The following is a 25,139-nucleotide window of genomic DNA, read 5'->3' as shown; positions in this document are numbered from 1 at the left end:
ATTGTGGACAAAGTCATTAAAATAGTTTCTTCTGTGTCTGGACTGGGCACGTGCTTTGTTGTACCCCATTGCCATTGTGCTGCCCTTGGAAGTAGACCGTTCATGTTTAAGATTGCCTGTAAAGTGGGCCTGTCTCTCTCGCCTTTTGTTCACATAGTATGCGTTGAGCAGGGGGTGCTCGTATGACCTCTAAACCTCATGCTGTTTTTCCTTATGAAAGGTTGCACACTGCTATTTTACGAGACTTACGGGGGGAATTCCACGGAGCAGAGCCATTCACCCAGATACGCCCTATTTGCAGAAGACAGCGTCGTCCAGTCGGTTCCCGAGCATCCCAAGAAGGAAAACATTCTCTGCCTCAGCAATGCTTTTGGAGACGTCTACCTTTTTCAGGTTTTTAATTTTTGTTTCTCTGACTTCATGCAAATACGAAGGAACTAAACATGTTTTGTGGTTTGTCCCAACCAGCTGTGCTGATTCGGACTGCTTTTAATTATACAAAGTGCAGTTATTTGTGCTGTGATCGGATCAGCTGCTTGCCAAGAATTAATGTCTTTTGTTACACACCAGCACAAGGGTGCGGGAGCCCCGCAGAACATATGCCGGAAGACTAACCTTGCTATCAAATGGCAAGCACATTTCATGTTTCACTGTACCCGGGGAACAACTATTCAAATCCCTGAAGTGTGACTCACTTAAATTACCTAAGGGTAGGTCTGTGGCTTTTATTGTTCTATGCAGGTGTAGTATCTGCGAGAATGGGTCAGAAAAGAGGGGACCCTGGGACAAAAGCTTCATTGTACTGCAGGATTGTAAAGAGGCTGATCATGAACTAGGCAAGGAACCTTATCGATGAGCAGTTTTTAAATGGTTTGCTTAGAAGAGCATCATGCAGGGAGATTTAAAAGTAGTGGCGTGCCTATTTAATAAGGTTCTAAAGGCACTCACGTAAATAAAAATCTACACATTCTTCAAATAATGCTGGCTAATGTTTTTCATAGGTCGATATGGAGTTGGTGACTTATAAAGACTTCCACATGCCCTATTGCTTGCTTCCAGCAGTGTGAGCTCTAAACCAGGCAGGAACACCTCTACGGACGGGCGTGGTAGTGAAATCCCATAGAAAGCCAGACGCCCCTAGAGTGTGCTGCGTTTCCGTTTCTTGATCGTGGTAGAGAATTTGTATCAGTATTTTGCTGGAAATGCTTTTAACATTTGAAGGTGTGAAAACTGCCCACGTGCCAGTTGCAAAAAGGAGATATCTGTAGATGTGGAGGAGAAGGAAATCGTAAAAGGATGAGGAAAGTGAAAGTTGGAGAGTTGTCGCTGTGTACCTGAGGGGCAGCAGACATATAGTTTGCAAAGCAGAACGACCACTAACTTCTAAATGAGGTACTGGGAGGGGCTGCCCTTCACTTGATCTCATTCAGTCTAGTGAGAGGAGAACCAGCTTCTATTGTCCTTGGCTTGAGTCCTAATCCTATCAGTAGATCTGATGTCGGGATACTCCACCCCAATGTAATCTGTTAAATGAGCACAATGAGGACTATTTCGCTAAATTATTACAGAGGACATGGCGACTATTTCTGTGGGCAACAGAGCAAGTCTCTTTGTGGTTGCTTCATTTTGCACACATCCTGCAATTTAGATTGGGAGATTGCAAGTGAGTGATTCGGGGTACCTTGATAATTATGAGCCCACACTACTTCATAGTATGGCTGAGGCAGAAGGCTGCATCTTAGGTACTGGCCCAACTCGTAGGGGGACAGCTGCCCCCTCTATGAGTTGGGCCACGTCTGCATTTTATGGAATGCAGCAGTGTGGTCCTTGGTGATGATACTAATAGACCCAATCTCAGCCACCTAGCAATCAAACGACTCTTTGCATAGAAAGGTCTTTAGATCCTTCCCGAACCATTGATGTTCTTTTGTGACCTTATGTTGTTCCACGGGCAGGTACCTTAGGTAGGCAGGTATGTAGGTAGAAATCTTATAAAGTGCAGCAAATTGACTCAATGGAGACATCAAGTCGCACAGGGTTAAGCCCAAATGATTGAATGTCCTGCCAACATGTTTCATTCTTTTCAGGCCGATCAAGGTGTATTGGCTAGAGCTCAGAGTCCAGGGAGAAGCTTAGTGTGTTACCAGCTTGTGTTTATAGTCTAGGTCCATGCCCAAGAAGGGCATGTGTTGGCTACTTAAGGGCTTTGAAAGTTATTTATTGCTCCAGTGGAAGCCAATTTAGTGTTTCCAAGGATTTGGTTATGCGCCCATGCCTCTTGATCATGAGGCACACCATAGTCCCTTTGCTCTGTATTCTCTGTGATTGCTGGATCAGAGTTTTGTGGAGGCCTGTTTAGACAATATTGCTGTAGTCCAGCCACAATAGACTCTGTAATTGTGAAAATTCTGTTTGGCGGCGGGAGTTCAGTAGTGAGAGCCTCCACATATGTGTGAAAAATTGATGGTTCATGCGCATAGCTACCACAGTTGTGTATACGATGAAAGGGTCCTTGTCTTTCGCACAGGCGAAGCACACTCACCCATCCTCCATAGTCATGAGAATGGAATGGTAGTGTTTTGTCGCCTTTGTCCATATAGGCATCTCTATTTCAGAACTGACATCATGGCAGTTCTCTCGCATCCAGTGGAAGATACGTTCTAAGCATTCTGAAATTGTCACTATGGATCCAGAAGACGTGGCTTTCAATTCTCTTTTCCCCACTTGATGCCACACAGCTAGATTGTAGGGACATTATTTCATCTCATTTAGCCCTAGTTCTTGTATCTGCCACAACTGGGAGCCGGTACAGCGCGTTATATAAATATTTTGATGTTTACATGTAAAGAATGACAAAAACATAATTGTACAATAATTATGGCACCCGGTTTGGCAAATGTTTTACCTTGTAATATTTGCATGTATAATGCAGGTTCTCTCAAATGATGTATTCACGATTTTGCCCTCCGTCAGAAAACCTGTAACCCATTGTGAAAAATGTCAAAAACCCAGACCAAAACAAAAAAGTATCCAGAATAGGCATGCCCTCAGGACTGACTTCTGTCACCAGTGGAAGACTTTTGGGTCGTGCATACGTCTTTCTGCATAACTGCAGCTTCTGGATTCAGCATTCAGGACCCTTCTTTGCCATAAAAGAGAGGTGCTGGGGAGGACCCTCTGTTTTGACTAGATGCTGTTTAAACTGCGACTAGTAAAATGCTCGCCTTGTATTATGTACTCTAGAGAAGGATACACAATTCAAACCAGAAACTAAAGGCCAAAAAAGTTATAATAGCTTGTTTTTTTGTAGTATTTGCTCCCTTCGTTTATGCAGTTTCAGAGAACTGTGAATGATATTAGTTACTATTGACCAATTCAGCTGCACTCAATTGAGCATTCTCAGAAGTATGAAGGGATGAGTTAGATATCATGGGATTCAAACTGCCGACCTACAGGTTAAGCACAGATTGCAGCAGCAGGCGCGTGCCTCACTGAGCTGTCGACTGACTAGTAAACCAAAGTGCAGCCATAACATCTTTACAGCCAGAGGGGAAAGAAGTCTTAAGAGTGTATCAAGTCGGATCTGGTAATGCGCCTCTTTCCGTCCTGAGGAAATCCACACTTGCTATTTTGAAGGCTGTCCTTTATTCAGTATGCAAGCCTGTTGTCAGGACAATTGATGTAATCCAGCGATTCAGTGACAATGTTTCAATGCGTTCACAGAGGATACATCCAGAACGACTCGCTCTCTCCTACTTGGCCTAACAAGTAAATAGAAATGTGAAAACAAAACAGGGAAAATGAATAAGAACCATAATGCCTTGAACAGAAAAAACCCAAACTAAACCTTTGTGAAGCAAGTAATAAAGTAATTCCCAAAGGAAAGCTGGACCAACGCCTCGTGTCTATTTAATGTGCCAAATCAAACTCCAATGTTTGAGTAATTTTCAAGAACCAGTCCGTATATCAATACTTGAGGCTAGACGATTTTCACTGAGGGCTAATACTTGAAGTCTTGAAAAAGTGCAGTATTCCAAGAAACACGTGTCAGCTTTTGTATTTTTAATGCATCAAACAGTTATGCAATCATAACTGTGATCAATACATTTTTTTACATGTAAGAGTTAGTAGTTGAGTTTTACAGTTAAGTCACATTGAGAATTAAAACACTTTGTATTTCTTAAGCTACATAAATCAGTTTGAGCATTTACATTTTGTAAACATGTATTAGGAGCGCAGAGATACATTAATCTGGGAAATTGTATTTTCTTGTCCTGTGCAAGATTGCCTATCTTACCCATAAAGTTGTTTCTCCGTTTTCTTAGCGTGGGTTGCGTCTTGCGCTGTTCTTAGTGATGCTCGTCAGAGACTTTCACTAGGATCTTAATGGAAGGACTGAATTCAGCTACATCAAAAGCATTTGTAAAGCAGGAGAGAGCCTTTCTTTTATGGCAGCATAGTAGAACGACTTCCGTCTGCTAGCCATATCATATAGATGGAGCAAAAATATATTTTCAAATATTACGCTGCCTTGGGAGGATGAAGCCTCCCTGCAGAGTATCAGGCATTTCTAGAGCCCTTACTGACCAATGAAAAGTCATCCCAATTCCTGCAGGAAGTCCAGCATATTTTTGCAAGTAAATATCTTGGAGGTTTGCCCTGTAGTATACTGGCAAGAGTTCAAGGGTCCTTCCAGTGAAGAGCAATGCACCGAAGAATGTGGGGCGGTGGGGAGAACTTTTGTCAATGGTTAAGGTGGGGAGAACTTTTGTCAATGGTTAAGGATTGTGTTCTTATTCCATAGACACATGACAATGGGACATTTATTGTCCTTTGTGAGCTGTAGAAGGTTGCACTGATGTCTTCAAGAGTGTTCATGTTTTATTTTGTTCCACTCTGCAGGCCACCAGTCAGACAGATCTGGAAAACTGGGTGACCGCTATACACTCTGCATGCGCCTCTCTCTTTGCAAAGAAGAATGGGAAAGAGGACACGATCAGACTGCTGAAAAGCCAAACCAGGAGCCTGGTGCAGAAAATCGACATGGACAGCAAGATGAAGAAGATGGCAGAGCTGCAACTCTCAATCGTTAGCGATCCCAAGAACAGGAAGGCCATAGAGAATCAGGTAAGGAGACCACTTTTTCTTTAAATAACAGTATTCTCTAATTCAAGTGTAATATTGGAATCAAGTTAAGTAATTAATATAAACTTTATTCTAGGTATAAAAATTGACATTTTTGATGGAAAGCAATAATGGAAATTGGTGAGGTGGTCCTGCTGTATTTTCATTTGTCTTCCATACCTGGCAAGTTGGTCTGGTACACGCGTGAAGTGCACAGTGTAATCCATTGTGTCTGAAATGTCACTTTATTCCAAACCTCCTGTGATATTTGAGCCATACATTTCCCTTATTTCCCCCCCCCAACCCCTCCAAAGTGCTTGCAATTTTGATGATTCGTTTATTGTAGTTTTGGCTTGTTCAGGGAGCAAAGCTACATTTCTTTGGTGATGTTATCTTAGTGAATAGGATGCAGTATTAATTAGACCACCTACTGCTCATTCCTTTTGTTGACTGTAGGACATTGTTGCCCAACACGTGTGGGTGGGATTGCTGCTTTGCTTTTACAAGTGATTACGAATACTGGTTTGAAATAATATAAGAATACCATTTTCAAAATAATTGGCAGTATTTATTAATTGAAATCAAGACCCATTTGAAAGACTGAAGTTGGTGCTGTGATTCCATTAGGGATTTTGAGATGTCTTGTTTTGGTATGCTCACTCCAGGGCTATGTGAGAAACCTGAAGGTGTCTCCCTAGCTAGTCCCCAGGGATCTGTCATCCAGGTGGTCAGGACACGGCCATCACTATTGGATCCAGTTCCTGGGGTGGACAAATGAGGGAGGATCACCTGGATGGGGGGGTCCTCGGGGAGTGGGACACCGACTGGTGAGACGCGGTATCCCCTTTTGCCCATCCTCTCACGGAGGACATTCCAAATCACTGCCCACCCTTTCTAACACTTTTGCACAACACAAAGGACAACAGACTAACACCAGAGCCATTACCTGGCATGTCCCAATACAAGGCAATTGATCGGAATCACACACACCTGACGGCCCTTTCCCATCCCACAGGAATAAAAGGTGGAGCCAGAGAGCACAGGAGGTGCAAGGCGAGTACAGCAGACAGCATGACGAGACAGCTACCACACGGGAGAAATCACCTGGCGGCTCAGGCACACACAGTTCTCACCACACTAAGCACACACCTCATAGCCAGCCGCCGACTGTGTCGCCGACCATTCACAGCCACACAGTGTCGAAGGAGGGGTCCTCTAAGTCATCCATGTCCTCTGAGCCAGCAGACCCGTGTTCGCCACACAATAGGCCTCTGAAACGGGCACTGAAAGCCGTTTCAGACACTGCGGTTAACAAAGCACTGCTTTCACCCGACGAAGCGCATGCGTCGAAAGGCACTTTGGCGCCCCCTTCCTCCATGTTCAGAATGAAGGAACTTATGAAAATAAACACGTCCCAGTTACACTTTTAAAATAAAAAATGTTGAAAATGCAAACTCTTGGACACCCATATTGTCCCAGCCCTCTACCTTACAAGATAGCAGCCTTTCTCCCTCTGAAGACACCATTTCAAGGGCCATGCATCACAAGGACCCCACACCCTTGCAACAAACCCCTCCCCCCTCATTGTTTCCATAATAAACTGTGTGGATCCCAGAGAGCTTTGATAGGGTAATGAGGAGAACGTCCTTCTTTGTGGTCTTCATGAACCGGCACCCTGAGGAACTCAAACTTCAGGGCCCTACACCGAAAGGGGAGGCCATGGATGAACCATCTGCTAAAAGACCACGTCTGGACGCTTCAGAGCCCAGCACTAACACCTAAACCCAGGCCACCTCACAGCACCTTGACCCCGCTCAGGATCTTTATATTATAGACCCCTCAGGTTCTCAGGATCCTGGATCTCAGGGAGAGCAAGGGGACCACTATGGTCAGGACCAATACCATGACAATGAGGACATCTACATCAGCCAGTCACCAAACCATCAAGATCAGCTAGTGGCCGACTCTCCAGTTTACAATCAGCTCCAGTATAATGAGCTACTTCACAAGGCCGCCCATCATTTTAAAATAGACAGCCAGGAGGCAGAAATTGACAAGGAATTTGTGGAGGACATTCTTGGATACAAGAAATCCGCCACACAATGTATCCCCCTCCTACAATCTCCTCAAAGGTGTATTCAGCGTTCTCTTCTTACACCAAACATTACAAGAGCAGTCAGCCCCTGCATTGAGAAAATATTCAGGCCAGCCCCCCACTGCCCCTCTGTACATCAGAGGTCATCTTAAACCCAATTCCTTGGTTGTCACCACTACAAGGAAAAGGGCGGGCACACCACTAGCCTATGTGGATACCTGCCTGATATAGAAAGAAAAATGATTTATACCTTTGGCAGAATAGTGGCTTCCTTGGCTACCTACCAAACTAGAATAGCCAACAATACCATCCTCCTGGCTAGCTATGGTTGCCATAAGTGTGACGAGCTGGAACAACAAATTGAGGCAGTCCCAGAGCCCCTTAAGTCACAACTTCTAAAAACTGTCCGAAGGCAAGCAGGTGGCAAACTGCATTTTAAAAGACAACCTTGACCATTCAGGCTGCATCATAGCTGAGAGGATATTAATCAAACGCAATGCCTGGTTAAGGCATTCCGGGTTCAAACTAGAAACACAGGCCGCATTTCTCAACATGCCCATTGAATATAATGCCCTGTTTGGTAAGGCAATTGAAAATGCCTTGAAAATGACTAAAGAGGAATACAACACCTTTAAAATCTCTCGTCCAAAGGGGGTCTTTTAACACTAAAGGTTCCGTGGCAAGGGCCCACAACGCTCCTCGGTTGCAATCAAGGCAGCCAATCACCATCATGGGGCACCTCACATGGAAAGTCCTTCTCCTCCAACTTTCAAAGAGGCTACAAAAGGTCTAGGAGCAGGGGTAGAGCCTACTCTGCCGCAGGATCCACTCAACCCAAGAAATGACTCCCCACTCCAGGTCCCCTCCCATGCCACTCCATCGAAGGTAGCATCTCACAATTCACCCATACATGGGAGGGGATCACTTAGGACAAGTGGGTGTTATCCAACATGGCAGGCGAATACTGTATAGAGCTTCTGCAAAGACCATCCAACCACCCGCCAAGACATAGAAAAATGACACCAGAGGAAAGACGCATATTATTGGAGGAGGTGAAAGCCCTGCTGGAAAAGGATGCAATAGAAAGCGTGCCAGCAAACTAGGTACACAAGGGTATTTATTCAGTGTACTTCCTTGTGCCAAATAAAGACCTAACAGTGTGCCCGGTACTAGATCTGCGCCCAGCGAACACGTATGTCAAGCTTCACAAATTTCACATGACAACGCTTCATGAGGTAATTCCTCCCCTAAAACAGGGGATTACATGGCAACATTGGATATGAAAGATGCATACTTTCATATTTCAGTGTTCCCAGCGCACAAAAAGTATCTACGCTTTCAAATAGCGGGAGAACACTACCAATTCAAGGTGCTCCCTTTTGGAATAGCCTCAGCACCAAGGGTATTCACAAAGGTACTAGCAGTGGTAACGGCGCACCTACGCAGAGAGTCAATCTCAGTGTAGCCTTATCTGGACGGCTGGCTGATAACAGGGAGTCCCCTCAAATTTGCAAAGACAGCACCCAAAGAACAATGAACCTTCTGTTCCAATTGGGATTCTCCATCAACTAGAAAAAATCAAGTCTTGTACCCAGTCAAACAAAACAATTCCTGCGAGCAATCATAAAAACAAAGGAGGGGCTAATCTTCCCCTCAAACGAAAGAGTTCAGAACATGCTGTTTCAAATACCCCACTATCTAGCCAGTCGCCAAATAACCATATGCAAGGCAATGCGCCTGCTTGAGATAATGGTCTCATGCATTTACCTATTACCACACACGCAGCTGCGCATGCATCCAATGCAGGAGTGGTTAGCAAAACAATGGTCAGTGCGACGATCTAGTGGTTGTTTCGCTAACCCTAGTACAGCCTCATCGCTGCTGGTCCAAGGACAACTTGTTAAAAGGAAAACCCTTTCGCAATCCACTAGATCAAGTGATACTAACTACAGACGCCTCGCCCTCCAGATGGGCAGCCCATTACCTTCACCACAAAGTTCTCGGCCAGTGGACACATACCACAGCCCAAAACCACATCAACCTTCTAGAACCCGTCAGTTCTCAAGGCTCTGCAACCTTTTCGGCAGTATCTAGTAGGTCAGACAGTTTAGGTCCTTCCAGACAGCACCACTGCCATGTTTTACCTAAACAAGCAGGGAGGCACACACTCTCCAGGTCTGTCCAGGCTATCCCAACAAATTTGGAAGGGGGCACTCAAGCGGAACATATTCCTAGTCCCTCATCATGTTTCCGGGGAACTCAATGCTCTAGCAGATACTCTGAGCAAAAACCCTCTACCCGAGGAGCATGTGTGGCAACTCAACAGTGATATTCTCTCCCTGTGGGGTTATCCTCCTGTAGACTTGTTCGCCACAAGCCAAAATGCACAATGCCCAGACTTCGTATCCAGTTTTCCCCCAACGCGAGTCCAAGGGGAACACCCTGTGGATGAGCTGGTAAAAGAAATTTGCTTACGACCCCACCTCACCCCCCAGACACCACTCCTATGTGAGATAGTGCACAAGATACACCAGGAACAAGCCATGCTAATCCTGATAGCTCCAATCTGGGAAAGACAACTGTGTTTTTTTACACCTACTCAAACTGGCTATGTGCAAACCAGTCAAACGTCTGTGCCCCTCCAGCACGAGGGGACAGAGCTCCTTCCACATCCTCAGTCTGAGCTTGGCAGCCTGTATCCTGAAGTCAGAGTTTGGGCACTTAAACTTTCCTCAAAGGTGTATGGCTATCCTAAAGCAGGCACGGAAACCCAACAGCAGACATTGTTACTTCAACAAGTGGAAAAGGTTTGTGGTATGGTGCCGATCACAATCCTTAAATCCAATCGAATGTTCACCATCCAACATGCTACACTGAAAGGCTTAATCGACTAGACTCTGGCCTAGTATTTAACTCCATCAAGGTACACCTAGCGGACCTGTCCATGTACACTACTTTGCAGAATAAAGTGTCTTGGTGGAAAGTTCCTGTTAATACAGCTTTCATGGAGGGAGTAAGAGTCTATAACCTCCCCTTTCTAACCCTCCGCCAGGTTGGGACATTAATGTTGTGCTCTCAAAGCTCATGGGCCCGCCCTTTCAGCCTATCCACAAAGCCAGCCTAAAACACTTAACTTACAAAAACACCTTTCTGGCAGCCATCACCTTGATAAGACTGGTTAGTGAACTACAGGTATTATCTGTACCCTTTCTTTGTAATCCACAAGCACAAGGTCTCAGGCGGATAGCTCAGGGCCAACTTGCTCGCCTTGTAAGCAAGACGACGTGGAGCAACACAGGTTCAATCCCCAGGTCTGCGCTAAGAAACTGGGTATTAAGCGCGTTATAAATAACCAATTACAATTACAAGGTGGTCATTAGAACACATCCTAGGTTTTCACCAAAATTCATATCCAAGTTCCATGTCAACCACTCCATTGAACTACCTACATTATTTCCAAAATCCATCTAGCTCAGCTGAAAGATGCCTCCATGCATTAGATGTAAGAAGGGAGGTCTTGTACCATATAAACTAATCAAAAACTCTAAGGAAAAGAGACCCGCTTGGTAGGGAATGTAATCACATTTCAAAAAACGCCATCTCCAGGTGGGTAGTCAAGTGCATACAGCTTTCCTATTCACTATCAAAGAAGACACTACCTTTCACACCAAGAGCTCACTCTACCATAGGTACAGGAGCTACTTAGCATTTATTGGAAACGTCCCCTTAGATGCTATTTGCAAAGCAGCTGCTTGGAGTTCCATACATACTTTTACTCAGCACTACTGCATTGACACACATTCTAAAGCAGATTCACAGGTGGGACCAGCGGTACTAAAACATACATTTGCGGCTGTACTTTCTCTCAACCCACCTCCTTCTCCAGATACTGCTTCCTAATCTATGCACAGCATGTGATCTAAGCAAACCCACAAGCCTCAGAAGGCATACATTACTCACCTCACCGTAATCATATTTATGATGCTTGTATCTTCTTAGATTCACATGCGTCCACCCTTCTTCCTCCTCCTTCACCCTGGCCCTCTTCTTCATCCTAGGTTTTTCCCTCTTCTTCATCCCAGTCTTTCTCCCTCTCCTTCACCCCAGTCCCTCTCTTTCCCCTTCATCCTAGTCCTTCCCCTTCATCCTAGTCCTTCTCCTTTGTCTGAGTCCTTCACTTTTGTCCCAAGTCCTTCACCTTGGACTCTTTCCTAATCTTCCCCTTTAGTTGTAGTCCTTAGTTCTCGGTCCTAGTCCCTACTCCTAGTGCTAGTGCCTAGACATAGTGCTTTGTCTGCTTCCTTTATTTGTGTTGTAGTTCATCCAAGTCTTTTTTTTTTGTCTTAGTTAGTGTTTCTCTCTCTCTCTGGTCCCAATTTGTATCGTGCCCTCTCTTTTCTTTTCCTCCTCCATCTGTCTCTCGTTTGCTCTTTCTCTTTCCCTTTCTCTCACTGGGGAATGTGGTGCCTGATGAGGTGGATAGGGTCCAAGCGAAGATGAAAAGCATTTGAAGGCAGCATGGAGAGTTTGCAAGGGGCTAAATATTGCACACAAAACATTTGATGGTGTCTACAAGAATTGTCATTGGTTATAATGAGACAACCATACCCTAAGACTGCCTCTGGACGGCATTTGATATGTCTACGTTTTGCAAATGAAATCCTTGCTTGGATGGTGGGTTTGCATCGAACCCAAGCTTTGGTATTAAGCGTTAAATGTGCATGAATGCTGTTTTAGATGTTTCTCAGCAATTAATTGACATATAGCCTTCAAGTTATCATACCTTCCTTGAATCAGTTATTACTAGCATGTTGACAAGGGTGTGGATGCCCTGTTTGCATGGGAATGGCAGGTTAACTGGTGCTAAGTCTTGGTCTGGCACAATATTCTCATCTTGCTGCAAATTATAGCTGTTTAAGCAGTACATGCCTTCCTACACGTGTTCTCATTAATCGTGTATGCCTGTGTTCTATTTCTGGTACGGTCCTACTTTTTGGCCCTGTAGTGACCACATTTTTAGCGGTTAAACTGTTCTGTTGGACATCGTTGACGGCGCTGGCCAATTGTGGTTTAAAAGTGGGTTTTTTCATTACTGAGATTCCAGGCCACCTAGAACAGAATCAAAAGCATCCTATGGGCCTCTGTAGCAGTTCTTAATCAGCCAGCAGAGGATAATTGTTCACAGAAAAATAGGCCTGTGTGATGGCTGGCAGTTCAGCTTGCATGTTCTTTGGACTGGACTTGTACATTTTAGGGCCGACACAAATTCAAACCTGTAAATGTTAAAGCAATGAATAACTCTCAAAGCCCAAACTATTGATTTGTATGATTCTTGTTTGCCTAGAGGTATTTTCCTTAGAAAATGCTTTGTACCTCTGTGTCACTACTCTATGCTGCTCAAACAATTCTGGAAAAAAATGCAATGCTTTGCCTTTGTTTCTGTAACGTGTATGGCAGTTTCGGAATTCCTGTCCCCTGTGTCCATTTGATCATGCTTTTGTACTGGGAGAGAGTCAACCTGTTGAACGATCATCTTGGGTGTGTATATACATTTTAAAAGAGGGTTTGTCTTCCAGGTAGGTTGACTTTGCAGTGGTTAATTTGTTTCTTAAAAAAAAACCATCCCTATGTTAATCACAATGTGAACAAGTAAGCCAGTAATACAAAAATATGAATACGTTTCCATATTTCTCGGTATCTGGTGCTCCCTCCCTACCATGTGCACTCTCGATCATGCCTTTGTACTATTAGACAATGAACGTGTTGACTAACCCTCTTGGATAAAGTGCTGTTGCACCGTTGCTTTGATCTTCAGGCAGTCATTGGGCAGATCGTAATATATCCGCTGCTGGTGTTCTTGCAGGCTGTCAGCCTTTGTTACACAGTGTCTAAAGAAGCACCCTCTGCATAAAATATTCCTTTAACTTCGTTACCTAGACCGGCTGGGCCTGAGAAAAGCAGATGACTCGTGTCAGCTGTGATTAAGTGATGGATCGCTAACAAGGGACTTGCGGTATCGACTAATCAGATTGTTGTTTGCCTGCGCTATCCTGAGCCCTATTATGGCTAATTGGTCATTTGAAAAATCTACTCTAGTTGATTGTAATTAAAGACCTGCCACTGGCTTCGCCATCAGTTTATCCCCTCTAATCGTGCATCACTGAAATTTCTTGCTCAGTGTTTCGAGGTCAACGCAGAAGATGGGACAGGCGTCAAAATCACTGTTGTCCTTATGCACTAGTTTCAATGTGCATTCAATTTTGAATATGGTGATACGTACAGGCGCCGAGTCTGGTGGCAGTGTATGAAGGCTACTGTGAGCTTTTGTGTTATCAGCTAACATTTCAAAAGATTCTAAGATCCTTTTTTGGACCCTTGGCCCGATTCACTCTTCTCTGGCCATCTGTATGGAGAAGAATTAGGTAAAAGAAAAACGGCCTTGCAACGCTGACTTGTTTGTAGTTTGCTAAGAAGGGTTTTTGGTGTAATAATGTACTCCTTATTCCCTTCTCATAGAACAGTTTAGAGAACTTATTTTGTGAGATGTTTTTAAATTTCATGTTCGGCATCAATCCGAATATTGCAATGCTCATATAGGACTTCACGCTGTGTTTGTGTGACCTAAATTCGTTTTTGGGACGTTTGAGGACCCAGACTTGTCTCTCTGGAGTAGATGTTCAGCTTTTATGTTGCCTTAATATTGTCAACATAGATCATTGTCAAATCCAACATGTGATCAACCTGTAAATCCAATAAAATATCCTATTTTTATATGCGTATTAACAGTTAAATGAAAAGTGTCCAGTCGTAGACAGAATTGTCCCAGTCATCTTTATTTTAGTCCAATTCGGGAACTCTTGGCCTCCATTTACCTGTAGTTGTTATTCTTGGCTGGTTGGACCCATTCCAGCATTTCTAGTCCTCCCGCCTCACCTCCCAAGCTGGAGTGGTGGCAGCTCAGTCCGCCCGGCATGGTACGCTGCCCTGGACACCTCTTGTTCAGCTCCACTTACATCTCCTTGGCTTTGCCACATGTTCACCTTGCCCTCTCTGCATCAACTAGCACGATGTTACATTGGCAGGCCATTGCGTTGAGACTCTACCTAGAAGCTTTCTGGTTTCGGGGTTTGGAGGGACCTGTGAAACATCTTACTCTACAATCGCTGCTAAAAAGCTGTAGCACCCACAGGCCAGTGTCAATGCTGGGGCTTAGGTGCTCGCATCCCTCCTTAGCTGCCCCTGCTTTGCTTGGGACGGTTAGCGCCAGCATGGCCTCGGCCAGGGACGCTATGGCTTAAGTATTTTAGAAAGGTTCCACGTTCTTGTCTGCCCCTTTTGACGGCATTGTATATACCATGATCACATCCGTTGTGTGTCTGTGTACAGTCTTCGTGCAAAACAAGGATGTTCATGCCAAAGACTTGAGCCGGTTATTGCAGTTAGTTTTTGTTTACACTCTATATATTTTGCCCTTGAGCAACTTTTATTAGAGAGAGCCGTTTTGGAAGTTTCGAAACTTAACACAGGTCCACATTACACTTGGATTTTTGGATAAGAGGTTCTGATTTTCGGAACAGGGCTGCCATGCCATTGTCCGGCCAGCCTTCAGACACTCCATTTGGGGTCATGCCACGGTTTCCCTTTGGCACCTTATTTCCAAGTGCGGACGAGGAGTCTCTTTATAGCCTGATGCCGCCGGAATTTTCTTTTATTCCTGGGGTCAGTAGGTAGCAAGCAAGCAGCGGAATTGAAGGAACACGTTTTGTTGGAAAGATGCGCCTGGCCTGACTGTTCCCTTGCTGCTGTTCCCTTGCTGCAGCCCAGCTTAGTGTATTGGATAAAAATGTAGTTAATATGAACGACTCCAGAATGACATTGACAGTCGGTATTGAGTCAGCGTTTTGTTTGACGTTTTTTCCCCCTTTTATTTATTGGGTATTAGGGGGACTTTTCTGTTGTTCTGAATCTATAGATCATGTGCAGACAGATTTATCCATGTTTAAAAGATTACAGCAGGGAACAGACACAACGAGGGCAGCAGCTGGCCTCGGTTTAGAGTCTTCAATCAACTCCAGGCATCACTGTTTTTGATGGCAGCAGAAGACCGCCCCGGCGTCTCGTGCCATGTGCACGGCTGATGATGTTATTTTAACAGGAACTCGGCGATTAACGGCAGCCATGGAATTTATTAACAAACATGCTTAGCGGCTGGAAATCCTGTCATAAATTCATGTGATTTCTGCCCTTGTCATGAATCCAAATTAACTTTATTCAGAGGGAGTTTCTTATTATCAAGCTACAGGCGTATTCCCTCTTTCTTTTCCTTCTTTAACACTTTCTTCCTTCATGATTTTTTTTTATTTCCCCCTCCCAACCCTCTCCTTCAGTGTTAGAGCCTCGAAAGGTGAAACACGAAGGCGCATTTAAAGGAATACTGTAGTCCTGTCCATAGACCCACCGTCTTCAACACGCCACCTGCCTGTTCTGGCAAGCTGTTGATTACTGGTTAAGCTGCAGTCGCAGAAACGTGATTTGATGACAAAAGGGCCAGTCTAGTCAAGTCACCCGTTCCCATGTTCGTGTCTACTCTGAATAAAAAACTCTTTGGTTTCCACCATTGCACTTCGGTGCCTCTACATTTCCGTTTGAGTCTGCTCCATGCTGTTTTTCCATTCCGTTGGAACAACTCTTAGTCGGCTGGCAGGCTTTCGTTGCCAACGTCTGGGACAGTTGTGTACATTTTGAACTACTTGTAAAGAACTTGAGTTCTTGTAACCCCAGAGTTCAGCGGCATAAGCCATTCCAGCTATTGTAGTAGCTCTGAACGCCCCTAGTGCCGCCTCTGGTAGGGCTGAAGTAGTCGAAGCATCATAGTGAAGTATCGCTCCACCACACTGCTTGGCAATATCTGCTGCTTAGCAATGTCCGTTGTTCAGTCCCCATTACTGACAAAAGATACACCGACAAAATTAAACCAGTGACCGTAGAAGCACGCATCCCAAGTAAAGAACGTGGTCTTTAGGTTTCTCCCCTGTTTCTCATAACCATGTATTAGATTTTGCCATATAACCTCAAGTGAACTCTTTCTACAGAAAGAGTAATACGTATTATCAAATTAGGGTTTTATTTTTTTATTAACCGTAGTTTTCTTTTTGAGCTATTGGTGTGACTTTCTCTGGGTTTAGCCAGATGCTCCTTATCGTTAGGTTTGACATAGTCCCCATCATAGATCGGTTAGACTGAAGATTTATTTCTGATGCTTGTGAATCTGCTCAGAATCACATGCTGTGCATAGTCTGACATCTAGTGGTAATCGCAGAGTATTGCATCTTGCATTTCAAGAATCGAAAGAGGACATCGACATTGGTGTGCTTGTAACACTATCCCTAACGTGGCGTGCATGTAGTGTACCCAAAATTCCTCACGTGTTGAGGACCCTCAGATTGTTCATCTGTGTCCAGCTAGTTGGTCACCCTATGGGGAGCTCGTACATTGCAAACTTTAGAACTTCTTTGTCCACGACCAATGGTCATTTAGTATTCGACCCGTCTTCATCTACTACTTCTGCACCCTACGCCGGAGACTACTACAGATTTCGGCCGCTGGTGCTTCTCTCGATGCTGTCGACCGCATGGCCTCGGCCCTCTGGCCAGGCCTATACAGTAGGGAGAGTGGGGCCCCGAGGTTTTGATTCTTTGTAGAATGTATTTCCTTTTCCCCACTCTTTTCCCTTCTGGTCTCGCTGTCACTTCTCACCTCAGCTATGTAGAGGACTCCCTTTAAGGTTTGCCTGTCCTGAAATGGCAAATACCAGTGGAAGGACACTCACCGAAGGTGTAACAAGTGTCTGCCTTGTGATCACAACAAGCAGTCCTGCAAGTCTTGCCAACTTTTATGTCTAAAGATGCTAAAAGATTGATGGACGAAGCGGTGGGTGGTCTATACCTTGCAGGCCGAGAGTGGTTCCCCCGCCACCGTAGGGGCGTCGGATGACGAGGATTCAAGCGGCAGCCATGGCTCTGATGTGGAGGCCATTGATCTCTCTGCGGAACTAGCAGGTTCTGAAGTCCACGGCCCAGGCAGGCAGGCCACCGGTGCTGCTGTGGGGAGACAACATCCCGGCATCAGGGGCACACCCGCACCACAGAAAGAAAAGCACACAACCTCATGAGCTTCCTCAACAGATTTGTCGAGAAAGTCACAGATGCCAACAGGACCGTTGAAAGTTTGGACGGCAGCCACCGATTCTCATGATCGGCCGCCCTCCCCACAACCGTCGATATGGCATGCGTCCGGGCATTCCAGCCAAAAGGCAGACCCTCCAGGATTTTGCGGCATTAAATGGCAAATTTTGCGGCATGAAATGACAAATTTTGCGGCACAAACCTTTATTTACTGCTGCATTTTTGCAGGACATTTTGTATTAACTGGAGGGTGTAAGATTGCCACATTGCAGGAAATAGGCAGAGTGCAAGGCTACAAGAGAGCAAGGTTATCATTATTATGCATCTTGTGTATTCATTTAATTGGAAGAGTCCCAGATGTCTCTGGCTTGACAGAACAGTGTTTGATTTGGCTACATTTCTGGTTTAATGTTCATGCCTATTTAATAGTATTAACTAAATTGATCATTATCAATTGTAATGCTGAAAATATTTCCCTTCTATGTTCTCCAATCCCCCAAACACCCACACACCTCTCTCACCAACACACATCTCACCAACTCTCCATCACAACTTGCATTCCTTAACCTCTCACTCTCATACAAATACTCACGTGCCATGTCACACTGTCAAGACACAATTTGCACTGCCCAGCCTCTGCCACACTTCAAATCATACTCCCAACTCACACCTTGCACTCTACAATTCCTCCCGCAATATACAGTCCTTCATTCTTTTGTGCTGCTTCTTCATCTTGCATCCTTTCTCCCATTCTATCGCACTCTTCCCTCATCCTTTTTCCCAATCTGCAGCTCACTGCCTCTTTCTGGCCAACCGCTTCCTCTTTGCTATCTCGCTCACTGACCACACACTCCCTCTACTTTCTGTACCTCTGCTCGCTCTCAGATTTCTGGCCCACCGCATCACTGCTTCCTCTGCTCTCTTGTGCAGCGCTTCCTCCTCTGACCCACTGCTCTGCCTCTGCTTTCTTGCCTATCACTTCACATCTCACCCATCACTCTCCCTCTCTCTCTAGTGTAACAATTTTTTTTTTTTTTTTTAAATGTAGATTTTGACCCAGTTCCTCAAATAATGGGCCATTTAAAAAAAGAACGGAGAATATGCTATTTTTAGACAACCCATTTTTGGAAATGAGCAGGTCACCTTATTCTCAAAAGTGACCGGCGCATTTCCACAGGCTTGAGCTGTAGCGCAAATTGTGCGCTGGCCAGCTGTCTTGAATGGTGTTCTGGATTGTTTGACCGAAGTGTAATTATTTGCGGCGGAATTGACCTTAGTCAATTTTGCTGCGAATTGATTTGCACTTCAGCCAAACATCCCAAAATGTACCTTTCACCACCACCCCATCCCCTCCCCTACTTAACTGCTTGGTCGCTGCCGCTTCCCCTGCAAGCCTGCAGTGCCAGATCCGTCCCTCTAACGCGGGTCGGATCCGACTCCGCAGGGTCCCTTTTTCGTTATTTTCTTTTTTTTCTGTCCCCGCCTCCAATTTTGAGGAAAAAGGGGAAAACACTTCTGCAACCACCCTAGACCAAAAATACTGAACATGGGGAGCGGGTGACACCCCCGCAAAACATATTCAGTATTTATAAAAATCGATCGAATAGTACTGGATGAAATTGGTCCAATTGTAACATTCAATAGATTTTTGTAATCAAAACGGGCAGTACTTTGAATAGAATCGATCTCCCGACAGTGTTCTGCAAGCTCCCAGCGCTTTTCACAGGGACAGGCACTCCAGATGCCTGCCGCTGTAAAATGCGACCCAAAAAATGCATTTTTATCCTGTTTGAGGAACAGAAATGCAAGCGACTCAGCAGCGGTTCATACCTTAAAAGAAATGCATGACAGGGTCAGGAAAGACCCTGTCATGCAGTGGCAGCCCCACATCCCGTGCGCGTAGGGTTGCCTACAATTTCTGCACATTTAAAAGTGCATCTTTTTTGAGAATGAGGAATGTGCTTTTAAATTGACAGAAACACCACTTTATTTGATGAAGGAGGTGAAAAAGGCCATCTGAATGGGCACACATATAAAATGTGCCCATTCATGTGTCCCTTGTGGATTGGGCTGCACTTTTTTGGGGGTGCAAGTGATTTCATTTCTTGTGTTAAAAAAAAAAAAAAAAAAAAATAGTTGAGAACCTGGCACCCTGAGTATTATTTTTTTGAAAACAGGAATTTTTGCAGATTACTTTGAAAAAAATGTAATTTTTAAAACATTTTTTAAAGATGATGTTTTTGCGCAAAACGGCCATTTTTTCGCAGCATTTTGCGGGATTGCAAAATCGCTATAAGTTGGAGGGTCTGATAAGGGCATCAGCACCAAACAACCCAAGAGCGCAGAGACTCCTCATAAGAGCATGTCAGCGGCAAGGATTTCGGCGGCGCCGCAAACCACAACAAAGCCGCTAGGCACGTCAAACTCTCCCCGATCCACCGGAGCTACACGAATGTCTCGCGCCCATTGTTTCGGCGGGAAGTAAGTCAAAGGACATGTCGAACATCGAGAGGAATATTCAGGAGGTCCACAGACTCTCTCTAAGGCCATGACTGACAAATCTCGACCTTCTAGGGACCCCTGTCCTCCAGAAGAGCCCCCACCCCCCTGCAGACCGCTCTGGTTCATCTTTATGGACCAAAGTCAGATTTGAAGGGTATAAACTTGGACAAACTTCAAAGTTTGTTGACTTCTCAGAAAAAAATATATAACCCCAAAAAGGCCTAGGGAGTAGAATCCCTGTCCTAGTCTTTCAAAGGTACAAAGACTTTCCAGTACTTTTCCCCAGGAAGAGGTTACAGAACTCTCAGAACCTGAAGAACTCTGAGGACCCTTTTGGTCAGGATGAAAATCCTTTTGAGGAGACACCGGATCAGTGCCCTGACTGGAGCCATTAGCCGGCAGGGGAAACGGCATGGTTTCCCCCCACTGCAACACCAGATACAGATGTCCTTTGTCTAGACCCTCCCCCCTCACCTCCACAGAGGCAAACCTCACCCATTGATGTCCAAATGGCCTTCAACGCAATCCTCAAGATGGCGACAGACCATTTCGAAATGCTACACAAGTGACAGTCCAGGACAAAGACTTTGTGGAAGATATCTTGAAAGAGAAACCCCCCACGAGTGAAGCCATACCACTGCTTAGCTCTATTAAAAAGGGCCTTGCACCCTCGCTGTTGTCCCAGCCTCTTGCAAGAGCAGTCAACCCTTGGATAGAAAAGCTTTTTCGCCGCTCCCCTTCAGATCCGCTGTACATCCAGGGCCATGCCAATCCAGACTCCCTTGTAGTCACTACTAGCAGGAAAAGAGCCGGCATCCCCTTGTCCACGGCAGAGGCACCACCAGACAAGGATTGTAAAAAGTTATACGCCCTCGCAAAGCTCATCACTACATCTGCGGCATATTCCACCAGATGGCTAACAACACTACACTGCTGGCAAGTTATAATGATGTTCAATGGAACTCACTTCAGGAGGGCCTCCAAGAAGTCCCGCAACCGGTACAATCACGGAAAGAAAACGGTTCAACCAAAATATCCTGAAAAACACCCTACACGCAGCAGAGACAGCGGGCCGGGCCCTGGGACAGGGAACCCTTCTCAAAAGGTACGCCTGGCTCAATAATTCTGGTTTTAAGCCCGAGACACAGGCATCCCTTATAAACAAGCCAGTGGGGGCGGCGGGGATAACTTGCTTGAGAAAGCACTAGATGATGCTTTGGAAACCGCAAAAAAGGACCATGAGACGCTTAATGTTCTGAACCAAATTACGGCAAGACCTTATCAACAGCGAGGAGATAACTCTTGCCGTTCCTTTCGGGGGCAATTCTTCTCTCGTTCCTCCCACAGCCAGTATGGGACAGGCAGTGACCATGGTCCTAGGGACAGAGTGCAACTGCCACTTGACAATACCAACAAAGGGGTCAGCGTAGAGGCAAAGGCAAGGGTAGGAACTCTACCCCTAGAGGCCACCCGGCCTCCGCTCAAAAATGACTCGCCAGTCCGGGTCCCCTCCTATGCCTCCCCGGTCGAAGGACGAAAAACATCTTTCCTTCATGCATGGGAGGGGATCACCACAGACCAGTGGGTAGGGCTTCCGCAAGTCAGGCGGTCTGACACCTTCCGGGGGTCAAAGCCCAGTTATCAGGCTTCCAAGGCCTCTATAGCAAGGGGGATGGTTTCGGCCATCAAGCAGGCCTATGAGAGTCAGCATAAACCTCCTCCAGCTAACATGCACGCCCACGCTGTCAGAGACCAGGCCATGGCTATCGCCTTCCAGCGGCAGGTCCCGTGGCAGGTCATCAGCAGAGCGGACACCTGGACCACCCCATTCGGCTTTCTGTAAGCACTACTGTTTGGACGCCGGCTCTAAATCAGATGAGGCTTTTGGACAGGCGGTTCTAAGGAACTTGTTCGCTTAAGGAGAGTCTCCTCTCTACCCTGGGGCTACGTTCAGTTGTAATCGCCCATACAGTATGGAGGAAAGGGGACGGGTCATAAGAGTCATTAATAGTTATTCACCGTAGTGACTAACACACTCTCAGTCCATAGTCCCCTTTTCTCCCTATGTCCCATCCTCCCCACCTAATAATACTTGTGTCATTAGGCAATGTTAAATATTGTCGATACGTCAAAGGGGACTGAGTCGGTGGGCGGAGTCGGGGGAGCGCATGCTCCCAGGGCCGCACCCCGTACCCCTTTCAATTTAAAGGGGAAGATTTTTTTGGTGAAAAAGTTTCCATCTTCCCTCCCTAGCGAGGGATGCCCATGGAGTATGGAGGAAAGGGTCTACGGTGAGTAACAATTAATTTCTCTCTCTGTACTCACTCACGATAGTCATAGGCTCCCTCACGGCAGAAAAAACACAACCAGAGGGACCCAGACACATGAGGGATTTTGGGTACACTGCACATCATGTGAGGGATAGTGTTACAAGCACGTCCATTTTGACGTCCCATTTAAATTCTCGAAAGACGAGATGCAATACTCTGCGATTACCACTAGATGTCGGACTATATGCACAGCATGTGATTGTAAGCAGATACAATTACCAGAAATGCTATAACGGTAAGTAATGCATGTCATATTTAGTCTTACATCTGTTCCAGAGAAATGAAAGATAATTACCAATGAGATAGTTGTTTATTTTGGGCCCATTTACAAAAGCGTTTTACAATTGCGCAAGACCATTAAAAACGCTTTGTAAATCGGGCTTTTGTGTCATAGTAGACCACACAACTTGCAAGTATGAGCTCTTAAGTTCTGAGGAGCAAAACTCAAAGGACTTCAGAAAATAAATGGCCACACTGCAGAGGCATGGAGGACCAGAGGAACTCTGCTTCCATAACTTAGATGGGGAGGATATATATTATAGGGCACCGACTAGCCACTCTATAGTTAAAGTGACTCGTAGACACATTGGAACACCTCAAAATTCTGTTATTAATAACTTTTGATTCCAGTAATGGATGTGGCTGAAATTATGAAAGTGATCAAAAGTCTGCGCACCCCCAGACTGCAAAGTTTCGTAAAGATTAATTCAAGAATCAAAAAGTTATTAAGCGTCAAACATTTTTTTTCTTTTTTCAAAAGTGCCTGCTACTTCCCATTCATTTTCCCATAGACAAAAGAGTTCAATTTTTGCCAAAGCGCACAACCCAAACCACTGGACGGATTTGGATCAAGTTAAAAACAACTTGGGCATGAAGTGTTCACTCGGACGCTATGTGTGTTTGGTGTTTTTCCGTGCTGTGGTTATTTTAAAATTTGACGGAAAAGTGGGGGCCCCTTATCCAAAAATTATAGTTATATCTCCCATGGTGCATTGCAGGATTATGGTTTTCAGAAATGAAACGACCACCATCTTGTTTTTCTCTCGATGCAAGAGATATTTAGTGCTATAGCCGAGGTTATGGGAAAATGAAACACAATAAAAAGCTATTTGCAGGTCAAAGAAACATACACATGCCACCAGGGTAGAGGTGGGGGGATGGCTAGAAAGCACTGAGTTAAATTTGGGAGTTGGGGGCCGGGGGGTCCAGGGACCCAGTTTGCAACACAAAGCTTTCTGTAGCCTTGGCTATAGCCGCGAATAGCCGACATCTGAAAGCAAACTACATCACAGAAGCAGCGTGTGCTCTGGGGTGAAAGGGAGAGGGCAGGGGAAGTGAGAAGGCTGTCTGGAGAAGTGGGGGGAGCTGGCACAGATAAGGGGGGCACTTGGTGATGGCTTGGGTGGCAGGGAAACATTTTTTCCCCGGCTGTTTTGTTGATATTCGCAGCTATATCCAAAGTTACAGAGAACTGCGGGTATGTGTAGATCGGTTCCGCGGTTACATTTAAAAAAAAAAAAAAATTGAAAGATATTTTTATAACTATAGTGACCTAAGGGATGACAGTGATTCAATTGCCATCCAGATCTCCCATTCATGCAGTAACCAGGACAGACTCTGCTTAGCTTCAAAGTGAGGATGGGGCCAGCCTCCTCGGGCCTTGTTGCCTGATAAATGAGACACTTGGAGGAATGTGCCAGCCCTTTTCTTGTTTTGAAGCTAAGCAGGGTCAGACCAGCTTTGAAGCGAAGCAGGGTCAGTCCCGGTTACTGCATGTATGGGCGACCGAATGGGCCTCTGAATTATTTACTTTTTTTAAACCGTGCTACTGTAATTCCTTAAAGGTCTTGCACTCGGACAATTTTTTGCCTTTTGCTGAATTGCATTGTGGTATTTGTAGTCTCCAGTCAATAATAATAAATAGGTATTTTTATAGCAACAGTAGGGTTCCCATCCCTGCAGTAACTGGGAAAAACTCTACTTAGCTCTAAAGTGAGGAAGGGGTCAGCCGACTAAGGCCATGTTGTCTAATATATGGGTCCCGCTCCCTTAGAGGAACACTTGGAGAAACATGGCCTCATGGGGCTATGCTGAACACTGCTATCGGAGAACCCTAGCCTTAAGGAATTGAAGATGTAGCACTTAACCATTATGCTACATTGATGTTATTGTTTGGATTTTCACATGTTTCATACCTAGCCTTTTATCATTGAACATATTAAATTATAGGCTAAGTATGAAATATATGCCCATGAAGGACCAAGCCATTGTGGCCTAGTGGTTAAATGCTGCGCCTCGAGCGTTGGCAGACCAGAGTTCAAGGCTGTATGTTTCTTTTTTTATTTAACTAATTTAATTAAATTAAAAGAAAAGCAATGCAAGTGGGAACTGGCGGTTGTTGCAGTGCATTCCTGTGATCTTATTTAGCATGAGGGCATTTAGACGTGGCTGCAATGTCAGTCATGTCAAAACATCCCTAGCGGCAAAAAAAATTGCATCGTAATGGCTTTCACGCAGAAAAGGGCACGACAAAATGGGTGCTGCGGCGCAATGCCAAAATGATGGCACCGTAAGGGGTGTACCGCTTGGAGAACGCTGCTTAACCAAAGTGTGTGCTCCATGGCAAATAATTGAATTTCACGGCGCATTGCCTAATAACATTGTGAGCTCTCAAAGTTTTAAATATCTCATAACACACGGCATCCGCATTATTTTTTTTTAACCCATGCTACTTTCAGTCTATTAAAGTTCTGCACTCTGAGACAATTTTCTTGCCTTTTGCTGAATTGCATTATGGTATTTGTAGTCTCACAGTCAAGATGGGGGGAATAATGCCACAATTGTACACTCTTTGCCTAACATAGTTCTATAAGAATGTTTATATATTTGAGTGACACTATGGTA

The 25,139-nt window shown here is 45.1% G+C and overlaps 1 protein-coding gene across 1 annotated transcript in view; it reads left to right on the top strand.

Moving 5' to 3' along the window:
* The window catches only part of TIAM2 (TIAM Rac1 associated GEF 2), a 552,861-nt gene that overhangs the window by 122,962 nt on the left and 404,760 nt on the right, over positions 1-25,139 (top strand). Inside the window, exons 5-6 of the mRNA XM_069607743.1 lie at positions 221-393; positions 4,903-5,127. Of these exons, the coding sequence (XP_069463844.1) occupies positions 221-393; positions 4,903-5,127 (398 nt within the window). The remainder of the gene's footprint in view (positions 1-220; positions 394-4,902; positions 5,128-25,139) is intronic.

Source organism: Ambystoma mexicanum, chromosome 4q (assembly GCF_040938575.1).
Source record: "Ambystoma mexicanum isolate Mex_15411 chromosome 4q, UKY_AmexF1_1, whole genome shotgun sequence".
Lineage (NCBI taxonomy): Eukaryota > Metazoa > Chordata > Amphibia > Caudata > Ambystomatidae > Ambystoma > Ambystoma mexicanum.
The sequence above is the reverse complement of the archived record's forward strand: the minus strand, read 5'-3'. Positions and strand labels throughout refer to the sequence as shown.